The following is a 20,091-nucleotide window of genomic DNA, read 5'->3' as shown; positions in this document are numbered from 1 at the left end:
ATGCTACTTGATTGATTGATCTTAGTGGAACTGCACAAGAGGAGATTGACTTTCTATCCTTATTGGCAAATTTGTTTCAGATTTTCTTCTTGTGAGTTGTTTGAATTCCGCGTCATGAGAGGTCAGTACTAGCCTTCTTTCACATGATTGTGAAGTGTGCTTTCATATGTTTTGCTACTTATACGGTAATGTTGCTTGATTTTAGGGAACTGCACAAATGGAGACAAGACTTCCAATCCGTATGTGCACCGTAATATCCCATTGAGGTAAGATAATGATATTTCACAACTGTTGTCCTGTATTTTGCTACTATCATTAGAAAATTAATGTTGTTATTTAGTGTTATACTTGTGCTCCCTAATTGACATGCCAAAACTTACATTGAAGGTGAAGCTTGTCTATTGTTGAACCAAGTGATGAAGGGGAAGAACAATCTGAAGAAAAACAAAAATCAACTCCTGGTGCTATAATGAAGCACTGGAATTTTGATGACAAAAGTAATGATCTAGTTTTGCATCTTAATTTATTGCTATGGCTGGAACGAGCAATTGTTTTGCCACTGATTTGATGCCACTCTTAATGTAATATGTAATTATCTCTACTTGTGCAAACAGGGATCTTCTTAGAAGATCACATTTATTTTAGTGGAACTGCACAAGAAGATGTTGGAAACATTAAACTAATCGAGGAGTATATAGTAAGCATGACAACAATAGTAGATAACAAAAGATGGTTCTGGAGAAGTGATTCATCTGTATGCTCTACACAATAAGCCTCTTGACAATGGTTGGTACCAGCCCAGGGATTTCATCAATATGATTTAGCTTTGTCATCTCTATTGGTGTTGTGCTACTATTTAGCTACTGTCATCAAGTGCTTCATCTGTGTTGTTTGAAATAATTCCTTTCCTTTTTTCGAGCATTGCACAACAGGATCATCCACCTCTAATGAAGAATATGGAGAACGTGAAGTGCCTAATTCCAATTATGCCAGGATAAAGAAGCCAAGCCTCTCTTCTTATCATAAGGGAACAGTTGAAGGATGGTTTCATTGCCCACAAGAACAAACTAACTTCAGCTCGAAAGCATTCGCGAATCTCCATCTTTGTTGCTATGATGGCCAATACAATGTTGTTTTAGGATTCCTTCTGGTGAGTTCCATTTTTTAAAATGTGTGCTCTACATGGATCATGTAGGTTGCCTATTTAAACTGTCAATTCATAGTACAGTTTGCTTTATACTAATCACTTTTTTTGTATTTATGCAAACAAGGGTGCTCAGCTTGATTTCAATGGGAACTGCAGAAAATGTTCATGAATACATCGAATATTCTCGAATCATTCATTTCCACCACAAGAAAGGAGATGCCGATATGTTCAAAGTGTTGCAACAATATAAAGGCGAAATCATACAAGCTACGCGCGAATTTGGTTGATTTTGGTGGAACTGCACAAAAAGAACAACTCGTTTATTTAGCACGAGGTGCGATGTCAATGTCTGAACTGATGGCAAACCTTGCCCATTCCACAATCGTAGGCATTTGATATTTTGGAATTGGGAAAACCTTGTCAACATTTGCTCATTGATATACGCAAAACAGCACACATTTGACATTTTGGAATGCGAAAACCTTGTCAAAATTTGCTCATTGATGTTAGCAAGAAGACACGCGTTTGATATTTTCGAATGGGGTGCCCTTTGCTGTCAGCAGCATCGATCGATTTTTCTTTATTCTTCAGTTGTGAAGTAAATATTGGCTCTGACATGTGAATCGCTGAGATGCATAATCATCGATTGTTTTAAATGCTCTATCAATTGCCAGGCTTGTGTGTTTGATTGCAATGTACAGGAACGCTAAAAAGCTGCTCAAACTTTTTGTACTCCCTTTGTTCCATTTTACTTTTCATATTAGATTTGTTTCAAGTCAATTTTACATTGTGAATGTTGATACTTTTTTCTATCAGATTGGTCAAAGTAGAGATACTTTGACTTCAGACAAAACTTATATGGAGACTAAATAGGACCAGAGGGAGTACGTGTGAAACTGCTGCAAACAAGGTGATCACCCAGGGAATAATGCTAGTATGTGTTGTTTTGCATGTTCATCCAATGCCAGTGATACACGAATTCGAACTAATCGAACTAAATTCATTCATACATGACTGGATTTCATATAAACATGCCGGATTTTGTTACATTTCATACATTCTTCAACTAAAAAGGGGTGCGCTGGAGGTATAATTAATTAACCTAATCTATGATCTCCGGCGCCCATTTCCCGTGTCTCGCTGGCTGAGCCAAACACAAGCTTATTTTCCAGCACACCTCTCCGACTCCACATCGCCACCAAGAAGCTAATCGGCCGTCAATGCTCAACCCGCCCATCTTGGCTTCAACCGGAGGGTACCAGCGGTGGCCTTACTTGGACCCGAGCAGCGGTGACCTACCGTGTTATACTCTTTCTCGTTTTCTGTGTGGTGTGGCCTTGTTCGCAGCGGGGCGGGGCCTCGACGAAGCCTGCGATGTCCTCTGTCTCATTGCCGGCGGGGCGCGGAGTGGGGGAAATCCTCCCCCTCATTGCCGGCAAGGCGAGGCCACGACAGAGCCGATGATGTCCTCTGCCTTGTTGATGGCGGGGCGGGGCCTCGCCGAAGCCAGCGAAGTCCTCTACCTCAGTGCCGGTAGGGCGGGGCCTCGGCGGAGCCGGCGATGTCCTCTGCCTCGTTGTTGGCGGGGCGGGGCCTCGGCGGAGCAGGGCCTCACCGAAGCCGGTGAAGTCTTCCGCCTCGGTGCTGGCTGGGTGGGGCCTTGGCAAAGCCGGTATTGTCCTCTGCCTCGTCATCAGTCTTGCCAAACAAGGCCTCACCCGCTTCATCGTCCTCTTTGTAGGTGGCTGCAACCTCTGCCACCCGCATGCGGTACCGCCAGCACGCGAGGCGGCTCTCGCGGCCAGAGCAGTACGACTCGAGCAACGCCTCCTGCTCCGCTCGCTCCACGGCAATCTGCTCCTGCGCCTGCAGGTGCTCCTGGAGGAGATGGTGGTTGTGGGCGGTGTCATCCTGCGCCTCCCGGAACTGCTCCTCACGCTTCTGCCTCACCGTGTCCATGTATTGGGCACGGGCCTTGTTGATGGTCATGGTGCAATGCACTGGCCAGGATGGCACGGAGGAGGGGGTTGGCATCGGATCATCGACTACCACGTTCTCCATTGGGACATCGTCGTCCTCCGGCTTCCTGCCAGCCAACTAGTCGATGGTAATGGATGCCATCTCCTTATGGTCCATCGTCCGCCCATCCCGAAGAGCGCTGGAGCACGAGGAAGCTATGGTGGGCAGTAGTAGTGTGGACAGGAGAAAGGGAACGGAGGCGGATGACTGTGGCTTGATACGTCTCCAATGTATCTATAATTTTTGATTGTTCCATGCTATTATATTACTTATTTTGTATGTTTATGGGATTTACTTTACACTTTCATATCATTTTTGGGACTAACCTACTAACCGGAGGCCCAGCCCGAATTGTTGTTTTTTTGCCTATTTCAGTATATCGAAGGAAAGGAATATCAAACGGAGTCCAAACGGAATGAAACCTTCGAGAGCGATCTTTTCGGAACAAACGCAGTCCAGGAGACTTGGAGTGGACGTCAAGAAGCAGCCAAGGCGGCCACGAGGGTGGCCGGCGCGCCCAGTAAGGGTGGACGCGCCCCCCTACCTCGTGGGCCCCTCGTGGCTCCCCTGGCTGACTTCCGTCGTCTATATATATATACATATATATATATATATACGTACCCCAAAAACATCCAGGAGCACCACGAGAAATTATTTCCACCGCCGCAACCTTCTGTATTCGCGAGATCCCATCGTGGAGCCTTCGCTGGTGCTCCGCCGGAGGGGGAATCGACCACGGAGGGCCTCTCTATCACCACCAAGGCCTCTCCGATGAGTTGTGAGTAGTTTACCACAGACCTTCGGGTCCATAGTTATTAGCTAGATGGCTTCTTCTCTCTCTTTGAATCTCAATACAAATTTCTCCTTCTGCTTCTTGGAGATCTATTCGATGTAACTCTTTTTGCGGTGTGTTTGTCGAGATCCGATGAATTGTGGGTTTATGATCTATCTATGAGAAATATTTGAATCTCCTCTGAATTCTTTTATGTATGATTGGTTATATTTGCAAGTCTCTTCGAATTATCAGTTTGGTTTGGCTTACTAGATTGATCTTTCTTGCCATGGGAGAAGTGCTTAGCTTTGGGTTCAATCTTGCGGTGTCCTTTCCTAGTGACAGTAGGGGCAGCAAGGCACGTATTGTATTGTTGCCATCGAGGATAAAAAGATGGGGTTTATATCATATTGCATGAGTTTATCCCTCTACATCATGTCATCTTCCTTAATGTGTTACTCTGTTCTTTATGAACTTAATACTCTAGATGCAGGCAGGAGTCGGTCTACTTGTTGCGGACGTGATGCCTATATACATGATCATGCCTAGATAATCTCATAACTATGGGCTTTTCTATCAATTGCTCGACAGTAATTTGTTCACCCACCGTAATACTTATGCTATCTTGAGAGAAGCCAATAGTGAAACCTATGGCCCCCGGGTCTATCTTTTATCATATAAGTTTTCCATCTACTTTTATTTGCATCTTTTATTTTCCAATCTATATCTAAAAATACCAAAAATATTTATCTTATCATATTATCTCTATCAGATCTCACTTTCACAAGTTATCGTGAAGGGATTGACAACCCCTTTATCGTGTTGGTTGCGAGGTTCTTGTTTGTTTGTGTAGGTACGTGGGACTTTTGAGGAGCCTCCTACTGGATTGATACCTTGGTTCTCAAAAACTGAGGGAAATATTAATGCTACTTTGCTGCATCACCCTTTCCTCTTCAAGGGAAAAACCAACGCATGCTCAAGAGGTAGCACGGATATGGCCGGCGCAGCAGTTTATATAGCAATGGTGGGCGGAAGATGGACGAATAGGTGGCGCCGGAGTAGCCGCCTCGGCAACCGCATATCATTAATGTGGGCGGCAGACGGACGGACAGACAGACGACACTTGTGTCATTTGAATGTGGAGCAATCGCCTACACCGGGAAGCGGCGTTGGTGGCGCTGACCGTTTCGGGCGGAAAGCACGTGCAGGTGAGGGAGGCGGTCTGGGTGGGCCAGGGCGGTCAGACTCGTGCTTGGCAGCGGTCCAGGCGTCCAGTAGCTGGACATGCTGGCTCGCGAGCGAGCTCGCCGAGCTGAGCGACGACAATCAGACGATGGACATGGCTTCCGACCAGGAGCCGGCGGCACCGCCCAAGCCGTTTCATGCCGTGTTCACCATAGAGCAGGTGCGTCCGCACTTCGACACCCTAATGGCAGAAGAGCTACCAGCGCAGGAGCACCTATGCTGCAACCTCCGTTTCCTCAATGAGCACCGGCTCGCGGAAGGACGAATTGCCGGCGAACAAGCGAACGACAATGTCGTCGCGGACATGTGGCCCTATGATCTTCGCTTCCTGAATGAGCATCAGACGCTATATTAGACCATCCGTAGGGCCCGCTAGGCCCTCTCCGTCGTCCTTCGAGTTGTTGCGCTCACCGTGACGTCACCGTCTCGCATTGTCAACATGGTCAATGAACAAGTGGAATCAGGAGATGCCTTTAATTGGAGAGGATGACAGTGGATCCCACCAGGGCCATATCCGCATGTACGCAAGTGCCTCCTTATTAGTATATACAACTATAATTTTTTTGCTTCCTTCTGGTTTTTTAACATCACGGTCCCACACCATTGTCAACCTATATAGTCAATAAACGAGGGAATTGCACAAGGAGCGGCCAACAGCTGGGACCCAGCAGCTCGAGCAGTATTTGTGTTTTTGTGGTGTGAGCAGAGTTTTTCTTTAGCAATGTTTTTGTTGTTGTTCAGAGGAGCAGGGTATCAACTGGGTGGGCTGTGGCCCGTCTGGCCCAGGCTATTATTTTATGTTGACCAAATATTCAGCCCAGATATTAATATTTAAATATGAAAATGGCTAGCACAGCTATTCTTTTTTCTGCGGAATACCCAACCCAGGTCAACTTGTTATTCTTCGGGCCGAATTAGACTTGCCAAGAAAATGGGCTTTAAGAAATAATAAATGGGTTATAATTTAAAAAAATGGTTGTAAATATAAAAAATGCACCGAACAGGTACATTTTTTTATTCTTCTCAAAAAGGAATTTTTTTTAATTTCACTACTTGTTGTGCGCGAAAAAATTTGTTTAATTTTTACCTAATACAAATTTATTTTCAAATTTTATTTAATCTAACTCTAAATTTCGGGTTAAAAAATATTTCGCATCCCATCAAAATGTTAGAAATTTTGTTGATTTTTTTGAGCGGTTGACTAGAATTGTTAACAAAGTCCTGGCTAGAAAATGGGTTGTAATTTTAACAAACAGTAAATGGGCTGAGTAAATTCCATTATAATTAAAAATACAAATCACAAACGGGCTATATGTTCTTTACCACAGATGTGATGGTCACTTGTGGGCCTACTAAGTTGACATACGCAAGACTTTGTCAATTTATAGTCAACACACATCCCACAAAAAAAACTTATATTCAACACACGATTCTACTAGCAGTGGCCGTTGGATGTCCATCTAACGGTTGTGGTTCTTCTTCAATCTCGCATATTCATGCTTCAGCTGCCCAAACCACCTCCGCGGTACCATCTGCTACCGCCTCCTGTGGGCGGTCGTGCTGCTTCTTCAACCTCTATTCTTGCTCCTGCCTCCCGTGGGCGGTAGTGCTGCCACGCACCCGAACCAATCAAGTTTCCCACTCCTCTCCATCTGCGACTCCACTGCCGCGTCTTCCCCATCTCCGGCTCGTTCCAGTCTAGGGCCTCGTCATCGTCCATCAGCCTTGGTGCGCTCGGCACGGTGTGGTCAACGTGGTCAACAAACAAGAGTCATTGAAAGATGACTGTACGTGAGAGGGTGACAGTGGGGACGTATCATGCCCATGGACGCATGCATGAAACTGCATCCTTTTTACCCTGAAAAATAATGTTTTCTCCCCCTGATAGCTGGGACTCACCAACTACATCTTTGCACGCAAGGAAGTGCATCCTTATTACCGGAAAAAAATGATTCCCCCCTGACAGCTGGGACCCAACAGCTATATCTTCGCACGCAAGGAGGTGCGTCCTTATCCTCCTTGACAGCTGGGACCCACCCAGTCGAAGTGTATGTAGCATTGTCTATCTTGTCGCGAACGTGTATGCACATACTGGTCGATCGGTCGCTCTGCAACGATGAACCGTGGCCGAGTAAGTAGTGGCACATGTCATAGTAGAGCCCCCCACGTAGCAGTTCGGGCTGTCCCGTCTAAACCGTGTACACGTACATACATCCACATGCCAAAAAATACAGCCACATACGTACATGTGAGCGGGGTCTCTAAACGCGTACTCGCGCATACACACAACCAGGGCTCGTGTACATGGAGAGGCAACGGACAACAACGATGTTGTCATGTTCATCTTCAGCTAACCAGCTGGGTCGGAACGGAGAAAACAACTTCGTGTTCGCCGGGAGCCAAGTGACTAGGTCGAAATGCGTCCTGTTCATCGAGAGGCAACAGACTAGGTCGGAATGGGTCGTGTTCAATGGGAGCCAACTGGTTCAACGGAACAGCTGGAACGGGCTCTGGCGTACTGCAAAATGGAGGAAAATGGCCTTGTGTTCGACCGCGTACGGTCGAAACAGGGTCATGTTCATCGGGAAGGGTCTGGCGTACCACAAAACGGAGGAAACGGACTTGTGTTTGAGCTCCTACGGTCGAAACAGGGTGCTGTTGATAGGGAGGGGTGTGGCGTACCGCAAAACGGAGGAAACGGACTTCTCTTCGACCTCCTACGGTCAAAATGAGGGTCTTGTTCATCGGGAGGGGTGTGGCGTACCGCAAAATGGGACTCCACGGGCTACTTTTCATCCACCGTCTACTGCCTCGCTCGAGCCCCCACGGGCTACTGTTCATCCACCATTGACCTCCTCCAGCCTCCACCTTCGATTGTTCATCCACGACGTCTCCCTCCTGCCTCCACCAGCTACTGGTCATCCATGGGCTCCTGTTCATCCAGCCTCCACCGGCTATTGTTCAACCACCCCTCCACGGGCTACTGTTCATCTAGCCCTCCACCGGCTACTGTTCAACCAGCCCTCCACGGGGTCATGTTCATCCACCCTCAACCAGCTCGATCAAGGTCCTGTTCATCCAGCGGCAATGGCCTCTACACCCCCACGGGGTCCTATTCATCCAACCCCCACCAGGAACTGTTCATCCACCCCCAACAACACTCACTATTCATCAAGAGGCAGCAGGTTCGATCGGCTTCGGTTAGCAGCAGTACAGAAGGAATCGCTTGATCGGGTTCAGTTAACAGCAAGGGATCGATCTGGGTTCAGTAACATAGCTAGTGCAATCGCTCGGGTTCAGTATGCGAATGCCTCGCTCGGGTTCAGTTAGAGTGCAATGCCTCGCACACACGCGCGTGCGTGTACGAGAGGAACGTGCAAACCTCCATGCATCGCTCGGCCCCGACCACCCACCGTAACCGGGAACTCCCCAAAATTTTCCTCGCCCTCGCTTCTACCACGATTGTTTTCGGCATGGACGGCCCAAAGAATGTCATGCAAGTGCGTCTCAGGCCCACCCAGGACGAAAAGCCCATTTTCTGTCATGATTTTTTGTCATAGAAGTAGGAGCCCACCACATCTATGATGATACTGGGTTTTGTCATATTATTGTCATAGAAGTGTCATAAGTGTGCCAGAAAAAAAATCGTTCGGCCCAAAATGTCACGGATGTGTCTTTTTTTGTAGTGAACAGATAGTTTTGTGATAAGATAATATGTAACGGGTGACAAGTAACAAGTATAACAAAGGTGTAGCAAGGTGGCCCAATCCTTTTTGTAGCAAAGGATAAGCCTGGACGAACTCTTATATAAATCAAGGCGCTCCCGAGGAAACATGGGAATTACTGTCAAGTTAGTTTTCATCATGCTCATATGATTCGCGTTTGTTACTTTGATAATTTGATATGTGGGTGGACCGGTGCTTGGGTGATTTCCTTACTTGGACAAGCCTCCCACTTATGATGAACCCCTCTCGCGAGCATCCGCAACTATGAAAGAAGAATTAAGATAAATCTAACCATAGCACGAAACATGTGGATCCAAATCAGCCCCTTACGAAGCAACACATAAACTAGGGTTTAAGCTTCTATCACTCTATCAACCCATCATCTACTTATTACTTCCCAATGCCTTCCCTTAGGCCCAAATCATGGTGAAGTGTCATGTAGTCGACGTTCACATACCACCACTAGAGGAAAGACAACATACAACTCATCAAAATATCGAACGAATGCCAAATTCACATGATTACTTATAACAAGACTTCTCCCATTTCCTCAGAAACAAACGTAACTACTCACAAAGCATATTCATGTTCAAGATCAGAGGGGTATTGAATATCATTAAGGATCTGAACATATGATCTTCCACCAAATAAACCAACTAGCATTAACTACAAGGAGTAATCAACACAACTAGCAACCCATAGGTACCAATATGAGGTTTTGAGACAAAGACTGGATACAAGAGATGAACTAGGGTTTGAGAGGAGGTTGTGCTGGTGAAGATTTTGATGAAGATTGACCCTCCCTCGACGAAAGGATCCTCTTTAACGACGAAGGCTTCGATTCCCCCCCCCCCCCTGGGAGGGAAGTTTCTCCGGCAGAATCGCTTTGCCGGAGCCCTAGATTGCTCCTGCCCAAGTTCCGCCTCGAGACGGCGCTTCGTCCTGTGAAGCTTCCTTCTTATTTTTTTTCTAGGTCAAAACCTTTCATATAGCAAAAGAGGGGCACTAGACGATGGCCAGGGGGCCCACAAGCCATGGGGCGCATGGGGGGCGCCCCCCATGCTTGTGGCCACCTGGTAGGCCCCCCTGGTATTTTCTTCGCCCAATAATTTTTATATATTCCAAAATAATTCTCCATAAATTTCCAGGACTTTTGGAGTTGTGTAGAATAGGTATCTCAGATTTGCTCCTTTCTGGTCCAGAATTCCAGCTGTCGGCATTCTCCCTCTTTGTGTAAACCTTGTAAAATAAGAGAGAAAAGGCATAAGTATTATACCATAAAGTGAAATAACAACCCATAATGCAATAAATATTGATATAAAAACATGATGCAAAATGGACGTATCACGATGATACTAAAACAACATTGACATTATGACGTTGGAAGAACGATCATATTGAATTGACCCGATCTTGTTTGTTATGAATTGAGTTAACATCATCTGCATTCAGTTGTAATAACACGAAGTGTTAATGTGTGATATTGCTCCTTAGACCATGGGAGTATCATGGTCACTTATTACCATACGATGGGCTTTGGGGTTACTCAAACATCACCTGTAACACGGTGATCCTAACGACAACTTACAGGTTCATCGGAAAGTTGGACAAGTGCCCGGATAGCTGAGAGTGGGATTTGATTCTTTGATGATGGAGAGATATTCTTAGGGCCCTCTCGGTGTGACGACATCAATCATCGTCTGGCCAAACACATGTGCCTTCATCATGGGATGTCGGAACACAATAACGAGAAAGAAGAACAAAACCGGTGATGAGGATTTTGGTATAGTGAGCATGTTGATGACTCAGGAGGATATCGATGCATCCCAGTTTTTGTAAAGTACCGCGAAGCAAAGGGAACATCACATGATAACCAAAGGTTCACTCGAATATCATTCATGTACTCACAGGGACCAATACGGACATCCACGGCCCCGTTGCCGGTCATTGAACGAACGGTATCGTTCATGTGTGTGAGTTACCGAACCTACGGGGTCACAAGCTTAAGGCAATCACAATCTGCTGAGTGTTAGTATGACGGGAGTGATGAGAATATATTTGTGGAATTGTTTAATTAATATTCAGAATAGTTCCGAGAGGATCCGAAAGCGTTTCGGGGTCACCGGAAGGGTTTCGGTGAATATCGGGTAATACCGGATACTACCAATAAATTATATATAGGTGAAAAATGTTTCCGAGGAAGTTAAATTATATATATAATTTAATATCAATGGGCCTAAAAAGGCCAAGAGGTGGAAGACAACTTGGGCCAAAAAGGTCCAAGTGGGAAAGCCAAATTGGGGAAGGGGGGAGTCAGACTCCTCCTCCCCTTAGGGGGACTCACAATATACATCAGAGAGTCGCCCAACATACTTTTTCCGCCACTGCAAGTTTCTATTCTCGAGAGATCCCATCTGAAGGCCTTCCCCGGCACTCTGCGGGAAGGGGAATCGACCACGGACGGGCTCTGCATCAACCTTGCTACTCTTCTGATGATGTGTGAATAGTTTACCACAGACCTACGGGTTCATAGCTAGTAGCTAGATGACTTCTTTTCTCTCTTTGATTTTCAATACAATGTTCTCCTCGATGTTCTTGGAGATCTATTCGATGTAATCACTTTTTAGACATACTTTCATTCCTACACCAATTGAGGTGGAAGGGCATATGGCTGACGATCTCGGGGCGGAACCACTACAACGTGAGGGTTGTGGCGCACTGCTCAGATGGTCCTTGTGATGGAACCAACCATCAAGGTTCAAGTTCTAAATTTATTTCAGCCTTTCCGACGATGTTTGTTCAGTAAGAGGAGACTTCCCGTCTGCGACACATGTGGAGAGGGATGAAAGCGGAGCGTTACTAGCGAGACGCGGGGGGATAGGGAACTTTACGTTTTTTGTAAGCTTTTTTAGTATATATAAATCTTTTGCCCTTTTTTTGAATTTTATTTTTTTTTGCCCTTTTTCATGGCCATGGTAACTTGAGGCTATGCTTAAATCTCTCAACCTCACCACATGCAAAGGTTAGAGAGAGAAATGCGGGAACAAACGGCGGGCGCGGGCACCCTGTTCCCTCTCTCTCCCCTCTCCAATCCTACGGAGAATGGGAGCGAGCCATTTTCCCTCCTGTTTACAACCAAGAACCAAAACTTCCCCCAAACTTGTTTGGGGATCTTTTCCCCGCATTTCTGGGCCTCCTGCCAGATTCCGTCCGCTGTTGATCTGGAGAATCGCAGCTTCCTGATTTGAGATCCGCAGCAGCACAGGTATGTTCCGCTTTCCGATCACATACTTGTTTGAATCTGCGCGACATGCTGTGCATATGAGAACCCTGAATGGTAAATTGGTGCGATTTCTTTGCAGGATAGATTAGATCAAAAATCGAGGGTTCTTGCTACCAATCTGCACGTGCATAGGCAAGTGGGGGGAGAAACATGTTACTAGGCTGAGAGCATCGTGATTATTGCAGAAATTTGGCTCATCGGCGAAGTTCCGTTGAGTTCCATCTTATGGAACCCGACGTTGGCATGAGTAACCAAGGTTGCAGGATTGATGTTTCCTCATTTACAATCTGGTGTGATCTGAGAATATTTGTGCCGCACTAATGGGAGGTTCACAGGACAGGCTGGGCATTTGAGCAACCTACATGCAAATTACCGGTGCCCTGATCTTTCATGGCTGCGAAAGCTCGTGCGAGGCCGCGATACTCTTGGCGGCGATTCTGGTTGGTGCTGTGCCATGCCTTGAGCGAGTGCTTCCTCATCGTAATGCTGCTTGTGGTCGCCGTGGTGTCGTATACCGCGACGAGGTTCGCGCGCATCTGCAGGATCCGCTCACCGTGCATGCTGTGCTCAAGATTGGACAAGGTTCTGCATGGCAAGGCCTGGTTCTCGGAGGAGCTGGTTTGTGCAGCACACAGGGTGGAAATCGCGCGTTTATCATATTGCCAGATTCACAGCAAGCTCGCACATTCTGATGATCTATGTGGAAAGTGCTTGCTTTCATGCTCTGGACCAGTTGGTAAACCAGGTAACCCAACAAACATGAGCATTAAGGAGAAGGCGGGGCACACACAACGATGTTCTTGTTGTTCGGAGCCATTCACGAAGAGAGACAACGCGCACAAGTTATTTGAGGAGGTGAGTGGCAGGCCTCAGAATGATGGCATGAGCAAAGTGAAGGAGAGAAGCATGGCCACGGCAAGCGTTGGGCATTCTTCAGATGAGGATTTTGATCAATTGCCTTACGGAGGTTACAGAAAGCTACATGACTCTCAATCAGAGATTCATGTCTCAGATGATGATGTTGGCGGCGATGCAAAGCCTTATGAAGCTAAACGTCGAACCAGAGATCTTGACGAGCACTCGAAGGCTGTGCCTGGGCAAGTTCGTCAGGAGCTTCCGAAACAGAAAAGTATGTATCGTTTTCCAAAATGCTATAATCCTTATCTAACTTGAACTATTTCTGAGAATGTCAAATTTGTGAAATGTAGCTTTTCTGGTTGGTACTGAGGAGGTCGGCGATTTAGAGGGTGTTTCACAAAGCCCTGACCAGGAAGCTTCTGCATCTAACGGGCCCCGCTCAACTACAAACCATTATGTCAACCGCAACAGTAGCATGAAGAATGCTCCTGGTGGTAGAGGCAATCTTAGATCTCCTCGATGGTCTGAAGTAATCTCCGCTAAGGAAACCAATTCAACAACACATGAAGAAGTGAAGACATTCATGTCCCAGTTGTCTTCTGCACGAGGCCTCGATGGTCCTTGGAGTGAGGTGGCTGCTAGCCCCAGAATCAGCATACAGATTGATGAGTACAGTCAATCTGATGCCACTGATGGCAGACAATTCCTTGATCTGGAACCATCTGATGGCCATGTTCCAACTGAAGCTGAAGGTGAGATCTCCCTTGAGTCCCTGAAGAAGCAATGTGAGCTTAACAAGAAAAAACTAAGTATCCTTTATAAAGAGCTCGAGGCAGAACGGAGTGCTTCGTCTGTCGCAGCAAGTGAAGCGATGGCCATGATCAATAGGTTGCAAGTGGAAAAGGCTGCAATGCACATGGAGGCGCTGCAGTATCTCCGGATGATGGAAGAGCAGGCTGATCATGACCAAGAAGAAATTGGAAAGCTAAATGACTTGCTTACAGAAAGAGAGAAAGAATTGCTTGACCTGGAAGCTGAACTCGAAAGTTATGAGAGCAGGTTCCGCATGGAACCATTTGATGTCGGAAAATTTGACGCTATTGATGGAGATATGGCACTCAGAGTCTTGGATAACTCAGATTTTGTGAGGAATACCATCTTTGGTTTTGAAGATGAGAAGGCCAAAATTTTGGAATCCTTGAGCAGATTAGAGGAAACACTTGGCATGCCTTACACAAATAGATTTGATTTGGGTGGCACAACTGATAGCCTACAGAGTGGGTCACTGAAAGATCATCCAAGTGATTGGCCTGGCCAAAGTGTAGAAAACTCAGAATTGGCATGTCGGAGTTCACTATTGCCTCAGGAGCACTTGAACGAGGAACCACACTTGAACGATGACTCACTGAGAGATCATCCAAGTGATGGGCCTGGCCAACATGCAGAAAACTCAGAACTGGAATGTCGGAGTTCACTAATGCCTAAGGAAGACTTGAACAATGAATCACTGAGAGATCATCCAAGTGATGGGCCTGGCCAACATGCAGAAAACTCAGAATTGGAATGTCGGAGTTCACTAATGCCTCAGGAAGACTTGAACGATGAATCACTGAGAGATCACCCAAGTGATGGGCCTGGCCAATATGTAGAAAACCCAGAATCAGAATGCCAAAGTTCACCATTGCCTCAGGAAGACTTGAAAGATGAATCAGTCTCTTTACAACGAAATGATGAAAATCAATCTGCTGAGAATCAAAAATATGTTGGCCCATGTTCGCGCTCAGATGACGATAAAATTAGTTCCATGGAAAGCATTAAACAAGAAATTTTGCTCTTGAATAGTAGATTCATGGCACTTGAAGCAGATCAGAAGTTTCTCAAGCAGATATTGAGTTCTCTTAAATGTAGTAGTGATGCAGAACAATATGTGCAGGAGATAACTAGTCATTTGAGGGAGCTCCGAAGAATTGCTACCGAGCAGAGAGATAGGACAGCTCTATGAGCTCAAAATTGTTCAGCATTCAGAAGGTAATAATAGGCCATAGTTGTAGCCCATCTGTTGGCAATGAGTTTGAGAACATGCTGTGGAAAAACAAAATATGTAGTATAGCTTATAGGATGTGTATCAGGATAGGTTGATGTTCAGCAGACCTTATGCATTGTATGAGGTCCACCAAATGTACTGCAAATATCTTTTGAAATTATTAGCCTTAGGTTGATTCTTCCATCGAAGTGCCTCAAGTCAATAATCTCACACAGGACACATCTCTTCAATTACCAGTGTAGTGTATGAACTTCCAGACATTCAGTCACTTGGTGTTATATAATGTGATCCCTAGCATTACTCTACTCTTTTTCCTTGTAACCTACAGCAACAACTTGTTGAATCAGGGTGATCATTAGATCTTACACAGTTCCTCCGTTGTGTATCCTTAAGTAACCTCTGACCTTGTGTCATATCCAAATGGAACATATAGCACAAGTTACTGTTTCTTGGACTTGGAAAGAAACAAGTTATTGTTTCAGCAGTGTCGAAATAACCGAAGGACTTGGTAGTGTGTCATGATGTTTATTGACATATTACATATTACAATGTGGAGATTCTTTTCCAGTCTCTATTTTCTTTGTCTGTCGACGTGTGTCGATCGGCGATAACACGCGAACTTCATGATGCCCAGTGCCCCCAGTTGGGAAGTATGGCAGTAATCTCGCTGTGACCTTGCAAAACCTGGGATACGATGCATGCTTCTGTGTTGCACCGAGGTGACTGGGGAACAGGAGAAGGGACATGGAATGTAACTAGGCTGGAGGAGAAGTGGAATTCTACAAGCAGAAAATAGCACGAGCGCTTCGAACTTATTCCCCGGGTTGACAGCCACAGTGGAGCAGTCATGCTTCCGCCAGGGCCTCGGATTTCAGTTTGCACTACATGTAGAGAAGATCGCCATCCTAGGAGCTGAGGCAATGCGGAGACTTCGGAAGAGTCGACCGCACAGGCAACACACACTACATTTAGGGTTCGTCATCACCGTTTCGTCGTCACCGTTTTGATAGTCAATCTCAGGATCTCAGACCATGGTGTCATCATCGATCACGTATATTTTAGGGGCTGTTAGGCAATCCTCCCGCTCCGTGAAATCTCAGGATCTGTGGAGCACCTCCTTCCCCACTTCGCGATTTCGAACTGCCGCTCCACCAGCTCCAGGAGCAGAGTTGTGGAGGGGAGCGAATCCGAACAGGCCCTTAGTGTTTGCTTGACCCGCTTTAATCTATTTCTATGGCTAACTTGCCACAACAGATTATAAAATAAGCACGACACACTTCAACAATCGCAAACTGAGACATAACCGTAGTTAGGCAAAGATAGACGGCCACTGCACAGTTATCAATAGATCACACGAAGAAAGGGGAAAACTACCAAAATCACCTTTTTTTATCAAATCATCATGTGGAAGATGACTCGCACCACACTTGCCACTTGGTAAAATCACATTCTCATCAGCAAAAGGCTTTCAAAGAAGCCTGGGCTTCGAACAATCGTTCATCACCTGAGAGCAGCATGATGAACCAGTAAAAATAAAAAAGAATCTATACGCATTTTAAAAAAATACAACAATCTACTACTCAGCATGGCATTAAGCCTGGATGGTGCTTCGCTCCGGTGCCACCTCTAGCATCGACAAAAGGTCAGAAACCACACCGCTAACAGGGACAACATTCACAAAGCGGTCACTGGAACCATTGACTGGCGTCTTGGACAGGACTGAAACTTCAGGACAGGCAGAGCATCCTTCAATCAACTCGGTCCATGTTTTTCCTTCCTCGTTGATATCGGACTCTCTCAAGAGATTCAGTACTTTATCTAGGTGAGCGACATTCCTACCTGCTCCACATCCGGTGGCGGTCGCAGCACCAACTGCATTTGCTAGTGCTAGTGTGCTAATCGCCGGCAACCCGTGGAGGAACCCGAAAGCTATAGCAGCAGTGAAGCTATCTCCGCATCCAACCGTGTCCACGACGCGGATCTATGGAAATACAAAGCATGGTGAATACCAAGTATATGACAATTCAGGAAAAATAACTTTCATTACTTGTGCCAAGAGCACAAAGATCCTTCGTCAGCACAGCAAGTACCTTAAAAGAAGGTGCACATGAAACAGCACTTTCGGTGATCATGATTGAGCCCTTAGAACCCATTTTGATGACAACCCATTTTGTTCGGGTTCCTCTTCTTAGCAATTCTCGCCCTGCCTGAATTGGGTTTCCGATGTTGGTTAGGGACTCAGCCTGTCAAAGCAATAAACAGGAATATGTGAGAAATGAGGCGACAAAATGCTAGAATAAGTACAGCGCACTCATTCACTGTCCTCTAAGCCAGGTTGAATTCAGCAAATAAAAATCTTTAGAAAAGCAGTTGGTGCTTGCCACTGGGATACCTCTCAGTCTTATTTCAGGACAAGTGTTAGCATTTTTTTATTTAGTTATCAGAAGAAAGCAAACATTCAGAGAAAAGTTCAATGTGCCAACTAGAAGCACGGCCTATATAGTACTGATCATTGACAGTTACACATGGAATCACAGGTATGAAGAAATCTGGAAGAGTGTGAACGCAAAGAAGGCATCTGGAACGTACGATATTTGATTCGTTTTTACCAGAGAAACCCATCAAGCAAATGAATGTGACTACAAGACATCTATTGCACTGGATATATACGATAGCTCTTATGTAAACAGATGTAACACCAAACTTTCAGGAAGGCATGCAAAGCCAGTTCAGTCACAAAGGTTTATGAAGGCAGCCAAACCACCAAATCATCACAGAACTTGAATAAAAAACGGGTGAGAACTCGAATATAAATGGGTGCCCAAGCAGCATACATAACCAAATAGTAAATCAGACATAATCCTGCAAACTCATCCAACTTCAGGGCTTATATATGGGTGAACTAACCTCATCTGACGTCAAAAGGAGAACATCGCTGAGCCTCAGAGCGTGCTCCAGTGCTCTCTGTTCATCCCGGTTCCCATGTAAGAGAGATCTTCCACGAGGCCCAGGATCAAAGAATACTGATGTTCCCGCATCAATCGCACAATCAATAGCAGATGCAATCACATCAGGGGAAAATTCATCAAAAGCATATCCATTGCTAAACAATATTTTAGAGTGATGAATGGCTATCTTGGTTTCTGCTGGAAGTTTACGTATCCAACTGAAAGCTGGCTCTTTACTAAAGTCTGCACGGCTGAAGTTGCAACCAATAAATATTTAGTAACGCATAAATCACATAGGCAAGAATATAGGCTAAGGTATTTTTAGTATGATAGGGAGTGCATGAGAACTAACCTGCAGAATCCATGTCTTTGAAATGGATCTACAAGAACCCAGCATAGAAGCGTCTCATAGGCTTGTCGACATGCAGTAACATCAGCATTTTCAAGCATCCCAACAACGCTAATGCCTTCGGCCTCAAGCACATCAAGAAGAAACTTTCCATAAATTTCCTCTCCTACATGTCCCAGTGTGGAGCAGCGAAGCCCAAGCCTAGCTGCAGCAAAGGCCAAATTGCAGTTCCCACCAGCCTCCCAATATTTCTATTCAGTTGATAAAAGACATACTCAGAACAGCATACAGATGGATGTTGCATAATAAAACGACAACTCAGTTCTGATGCCTAGGGTTTTCATCACATGTTCACATTTCTGGTCGCAACGCATCAATCAGAAAAAAATAGAACGTGTGCATTCTTACATCGACTAGTGAAAGCAAGGAGATGTAAATCATGCAATCGCAGCATGTGCATCTAGAACCACACAAAAAGAACGAAGCTACAGCCCTGACGATTCTCACCCGATGCCATTTCTAACGACAAATTATAACGATTAGGCAGCAGAGAGCCGCAGATGCCCTAAATTATAAACGGCGGCAGAACAATTTGGGGGTGTGGAGTGCGAATACAGAGGTTTCGCGCACCGCAACAAGCGAACGGGCTGGGGCTCGACCTGGTCGGGCGGCGAGGCGGCCAGGCCTTCCATGTAGGCCAGGCGCTCTTCGCGCTGCGCGGGCGGGAGGCAGGGCACGCTGAGCACGACGTCGACGCAGAGGTTGCCGAGCGTGGCGAGATCCGTCTCCTTCCCCTCCCCGCCATCCTGCGGCGGGCGCCTCCTGGCCTCGTTGACCGCGCCGGAGACGGCGACAGCGACGGCCGCGCGCGGTCGGACGCCGCCGCCGGCGACGCGGCGGCGGGGAGGGAGGTGCGGGAAGGGCTGCGGCGGGTGGCGCCGCGCGAGGGGGAGCGGGGCCCGGGAGACGGTGGCGGGGTTTAGGGTTTGGAGAGCCATCGGAGAGGGGAATGGGGGAGGGGGGTGCGGAGGGAGGGAGGAGGCGGGCCGGGGAAGAGATGGGGGCGGGGAGGGAATCGCAAAATTGGAAGGTGAGCTGAGAGAGAGAGAGAGAGAGAGACAGAGAGATGCGATCGTGCGAATGGAACGGCCCAAGGTTGCATCAGTGTGGAAATTCTCTCTTGGTTATCCGAATCTATTCGATTAGGAAAAGCGGTTGCAATATGCCTCACTGACTCAGAAAACTTGTATGGAAATCTAGAAGAAGAAAACAATATTGTAAATATTGTATAGTACGAGTGAAGGCCATGAAATTCGGACCAAGATTTACGAATAAGGCGAAGAATCACAAAAGTGCATGGTATTTGTAAACGTATGAAGACACACGAAAGTGATCGACTGGGTGTTAGAATATCGTTCCCTTCCCATGCTTCGGCGATGACCCACAGGGGCGTTGTTCTACCTGTCCCCATCGACGAGACCACGTGCCTCCTCCCCCTCCGTCTGTTAGGACGTCAAAGGATGGGGCGGAGAACCCCCGATGCTTCGTTTCAGTGATAAATTTAGGAATAAGTTTACTGTGTTTTGTCTTCGGTGTTCGATGGTGAGATGATGACGTCGTCGTTGGCGTGGAACGGATCTTGTCCTCCCAGTCCTCGTTGCGACAATACTTCAAGTTGTCATTAGAAGGCAACGGGGTGGG

The 20,091-nt window shown here is 46.3% G+C and overlaps 2 protein-coding genes across 2 annotated transcripts; one reads left to right on the top strand and one right to left on the bottom strand.

Moving 5' to 3' along the window:
- Window positions 1-12,029: 12,029 nt before the first annotated feature.
- Window positions 12,030-15,388, top strand: LOC119291504 (myosin-binding protein 1-like). Its single transcript, XM_037570268.1, has 3 exons — window positions 12,030-12,173; window positions 12,271-13,320; window positions 13,400-15,388. The coding sequence occupies exons 2-3, from the start codon at window positions 12,582-12,584 to the stop codon at window positions 15,049-15,051; spliced, it is 2,391 nt and encodes a 796-aa protein (XP_037426165.1). The 5' UTR covers window positions 12,030-12,173; window positions 12,271-12,581; the 3' UTR covers window positions 15,052-15,388.
- A 1,067-nt stretch (window positions 15,389-16,455) lies between these two features.
- On the bottom strand, window positions 16,456-19,403 carry LOC119291503 (fructokinase-1-like). Its single transcript, XM_037570267.1, has 5 exons — window positions 19,050-19,403; window positions 18,394-18,641; window positions 18,001-18,292; window positions 17,184-17,336; window positions 16,456-17,074 (listed from the first exon to the last, which is right to left on the bottom strand). Exons 1-5 carry the CDS (start codon window positions 19,386-19,388, stop codon window positions 16,685-16,687), a joined length of 1,422 nt encoding a protein of 473 aa, XP_037426164.1. The 5' UTR covers window positions 19,389-19,403; the 3' UTR covers window positions 16,456-16,684.
- Between the last annotated feature and the right edge of the window lie 688 nt (window positions 19,404-20,091).

This window comes from Triticum dicoccoides, chromosome 4B (genome assembly GCF_002162155.2).
Source record: "Triticum dicoccoides isolate Atlit2015 ecotype Zavitan chromosome 4B, WEW_v2.0, whole genome shotgun sequence".
Taxonomy (NCBI): Eukaryota; Viridiplantae; Streptophyta; class Magnoliopsida; order Poales; family Poaceae; genus Triticum; species Triticum dicoccoides.
The sequence above is the reverse complement of the archived record's forward strand: the minus strand, read 5'-3'. Positions and strand labels throughout refer to the sequence as shown.